This window comes from Poromitra crassiceps, assembly GCF_964638095.1.
Source record: "Poromitra crassiceps genome assembly, chromosome: 2".
NCBI lineage: Eukaryota > Metazoa > Chordata > Actinopteri > Beryciformes > Melamphaidae > Poromitra > Poromitra crassiceps.
Window position 1 is genome coordinate 61,715,837 of NC_139624.1, and position 3,922 is coordinate 61,719,758.

Consider the following 3,922-nt stretch of genomic DNA (forward strand, 5'->3'; position numbering starts at 1 on the left):
AGTACATTTTTATTTAAAACACACAGCTTTTTCAGCAGGACGCACATCCGTATTCATTTTCTAGGTCATTGCATTACATTGTAAGAAACGCACACAGACCTTGGTGTGTGTGTGCATGTGTGTGTGTGACAGCATTCCGCTTGTAACCCGAGACGGAGAGAGAGAGAGAAAGAAAAATAATCGATTGCTCCTTATTCTAAGCATGTCTCAAAATGGATTCTGCTTATTTTTATTCCAAGAGAGAAAGAGAGAGATGGAGAAAGATAGTCCCTCTTTCTTTCACCAGTGAAAGCAACATATGAATGCAACCTGTGTTGACATTACATGGAGGGACAAACAGACAAACCTTGAAACAACCCCTGATTCGTTCAATCAATAAAGGGCATAGGATAGCTATATAGAATTCACTTCAATTTGAAGTACAATGCTCTGAACAAACATCCAGACATTCATTTCCACCAAAAATATCTGCCAACATCCCCTAAAGAAAAACACCTAATATTCCTGTAATATTATAAAAGGGACTTGATGTAAATTATGTCCAGGCTACTCAAGAATTACTTTCTGCTAGTTTGATCCCTTATGCTACAATATTCCTGTAGGGACTTGTAGTTTTGCTGTACTATCTGTATAGTATTATTATAGGATCTCTAGTTATTTTTCATCGGGGTTAGCAGATACTCCATCAGCAGAATGGGTCACACTTTATATCGGTCTAAGCTTGAATACAACGTGCCTCCAATGGCCTTAAAAGTTGGACTTAAACCTCCAAAATAAATGACAGAAATAAACAAAAGAAAACAAAACGCTCTGGGATGCAAGCGGGCTTAGTCTGTAGGCTCTTTCTTTTTCATCTGAACAGATTTGTTTACTTCCAGAAACTCTTCTTTGCTTTCTCTCTCCCTCTCTCTGAGAAATGGTTCCTATCTATGGGGCTAAATTAACAAGAAAAGGTAGTTAGATTGTGTCCTGGTCTGCTTTCTCCAGCTCTTCTCGGAAGGAGGGAGGCAGGGATGGAGGGGTGGGGGAGGGGGCAGACGTTCAGTCCCTTCAGGCACATTTTCTCTCACTCTCTCATTCTTTCTTTCCTTCTTTTAAAACAGCAGACACCCTAAACACACTGAAAAACAACCACATACGAGGTAGCCAAATGTTTTAGGCGTGACGGCTGTGGAGATTAGTCATAGAAATGTCTCAAAATCCATACGACACTGCAAAGAAATGTCCATCACAGCAAGTCATTTAGTCTCATATTCAGTCAAATCTTGTTTTTCTTAAAGCCGAGAAAACAGAACCTGGCAATGGGTTCAGATAACTCCAATGCAAGTCTGCCTTGTTTCGGGAATGTTCTGGAAAGAAGTGTCAGCCTCAAACAAGGCATATTGTTCTACTAGTAGTAAGAAAATGACACTTGCTTCAATAAAATGTCTGAAACAGTTGCATTGGAAACAAGTTATCTGAATGTATTGGCATGTTTTAAGTCATTAAGACTCAATACGAGATAAAACATTTTAACGTGGGTGTTTTTGCAGCATCTCAACACAAAAGTAAAAGTTTTAATTGCTTCCTACCAGGCGGAATATTGTGTTATATATATATCAAACGTCTTAAGCAGACTAATTTAAATCGCCAAAGGAAAATAAAAACTTGTTTGAACATAAAATCCTATAACATGGAGTGGAGACGCACACCTCACACAAGATAAAAGAAGGTTTTCTCTCTTTTAAAATAAGAAAAGAAATGTCCCTGCCCATCCACCCCTCTACCCCCCCCCCCCCCCTCATGTCCCCATAATAAACAAAAAAACAATCTAATTTCCAATCACCTCACTTTCTCACTCTCTGTCATCTGCCAGAGTCCCAGGTTCAACACTTTAAGGCAGGGGAGCTGTGTGATCCTCTCCAGTCCCCTCTTGGTGATCTTGGTACATCCATACAGGTCGATGCCCGCCAGCTGGGTCAAGTGGTCGGCTATGAGCTCCAGCCCTTTGTCCGTGATGCGCACGCACTGTCCGATGTTCAGGGTCCTCAGCTCGTGCATCTGCCGCACCATCCGGTTGATCCCGTCGTCCGAGATGTGACAGGAGCACAGGGACAGCGACTTGAGCTGGTACAGCCCCTGGGCAATGTACGCCAGCGTCTGGTCGCCGATCTTGTCGCAGAAGGACACGTCGAGCCCGGAGAGCCTCAGGGTGCCCATGGCGAGGTGCATGGCCCCCGTGTCGCTGATGTTGTCACAGGAGCGCAGGTTGAGGCTCCACAGGGAGGACATGTGGGACAGGTGGATCATCCCCGCGTCCGAGATGCCCCCACAGAAGCTGAGGTTGAGCACCCGCAGCTTGGCCAGCCCCTTTGAGATGTGCTTGAGTGACAGGTCTGTGAGCTTCTGACAGTCCTGGAGGGTCAGGTACTCCAGGCTCAGGCAGCCCTCTGCCGCGCTGCGGGTCATGCCTGCCAAGTGCCCGATGCCCACGTCCGACACATGGCGGCAGGACCGCAGGTTGAGGCTCTTGAGCCGGTGCAGCCCCCAGGCCACCAGCAGCAGCCCTGTGTTGGTGATGTTGCTGCAACCACCCAGCTCCAGCACCTCGAGGTTCTTCAGGTACTGAGCTATCCTGCCCAGGCTGGAGTCTGTGATCTGCTTGCACAGGCTGAGGTTCAGCACCCTCAGCGAAGGGATCTCCTGCACAAACGCGTGCCCCAGGCCGTTGTCAGTAAGGTTGTAGCAGCCGGACAGGTTGAGGGACTCGATGTTGGGCATGCCCTGGATCACATAGCTCAGGCTGCGGCGCAGGGAGAGGATCTGGACCCGCCGGATGCCCCTGGCCTGGAGGCTGGGGAACAGCGAGGGGTTGGCCCGGCGGAGGTGCAGCTTGGCCTCCACCCCCCTCCACACCGACTTGTGGTAGGACGCGTCCCTCCAAGCGATGCACACTTGGGCCACCCTGCCTTTGTCCCGCACGTCCAGATAGCTGAAAATCATGGCCAAAATTTCCGGGAAGAGGCACGAAATGTGCGTCTCCATTGTTTTTCAACACCCAGGCATATAAGCAGAGAATTATTACTCCACACCTCCCAGGCTGAAAAAAGACCCACACACAGACACCCACCCGCCTCTCTTGAAATTATGCAAAAGTAGTAGCAGTCCGAGTTATCCACAGAAGCGAACAAGAAATATGGGAGTTGTTTGGTTTCTCACCCTTTTCTTTTCTTACATTGAAACTGTGCAAAATCGATCCAACTCTCCCCCAATCTCACGTGATCCAGTCTGGTTGCGCAGTAGGATTCAAATGCATCAAAAAAGGGGGAAAATTAAAAGGGGGAAAAGACAGAAAAGGCGTTTATTCCTGCCTCAACCCCTCTCCCTCTCTCTCCGCCTAAAAGAGAGGGGGGCGAAAGGAAGGAGGAGAGGAGAAAGCGTCGATCCTTCCCTCTCTCTCCTTCTCTCAGACGACGCTTCCTTGTATTATAGCCACAAAAAGCCTTCCTCTCGCGGCCGAACGGGGATCCAAACGGTCGTACATTTCAGAATATATATGTATAAAAAATAAACAGCGTTAACGCCACCTATTCAACGACATTTCCATGAGCAGAAAGAGAGAGCTAGGTTGGGTTTGTAAGCAGAGAGAGAGAGAGAGAGGGGCGTCCTGGGCTCAAAGCCTTTGTCTGCTCTTTTCAAACCGACTTGGCAGGGAACTCGGCACTCTGTCTGTACGGCAGGGGTGCGCCGCGAGAAATAGTATTCATTACGGATATAAAAACGAATTCGCTGACATGTAACGTTACCCTAAAAACATTATTAGAAATAACGCCGTATGATCTGATTTTGGTAAACACTTTACAAAGCGGTATGTTGATAAATGAAGGTCTCATTTGACAGAACACCCCTTCCCCCTCCGTGTCAGGCAGTTGGTTTGTCCCGC

General features: G+C 47.5%; 1 protein-coding gene across 1 annotated transcript; it reads right to left on the reverse strand.

The window, feature by feature from the left end:
* Positions 1 to 1,821: 1,821 nt before the first annotated feature.
* fbxl14b (F-box and leucine-rich repeat protein 14b) lies at positions 1,822 to 3,593 on the reverse strand (the record flags this gene model as incomplete). The annotated part of the gene is made up of 1 exon (XM_083658520.1): positions 1,822 to 3,593. Exon 1 carries the CDS (start codon positions 3,022 to 3,024, stop codon positions 1,822 to 1,824), a length of 1,203 nt encoding a protein of 400 aa, XP_083514646.1. The 5' UTR covers positions 3,025 to 3,593.
* Between the last annotated feature and the right edge of the window lie 329 nt (positions 3,594 to 3,922).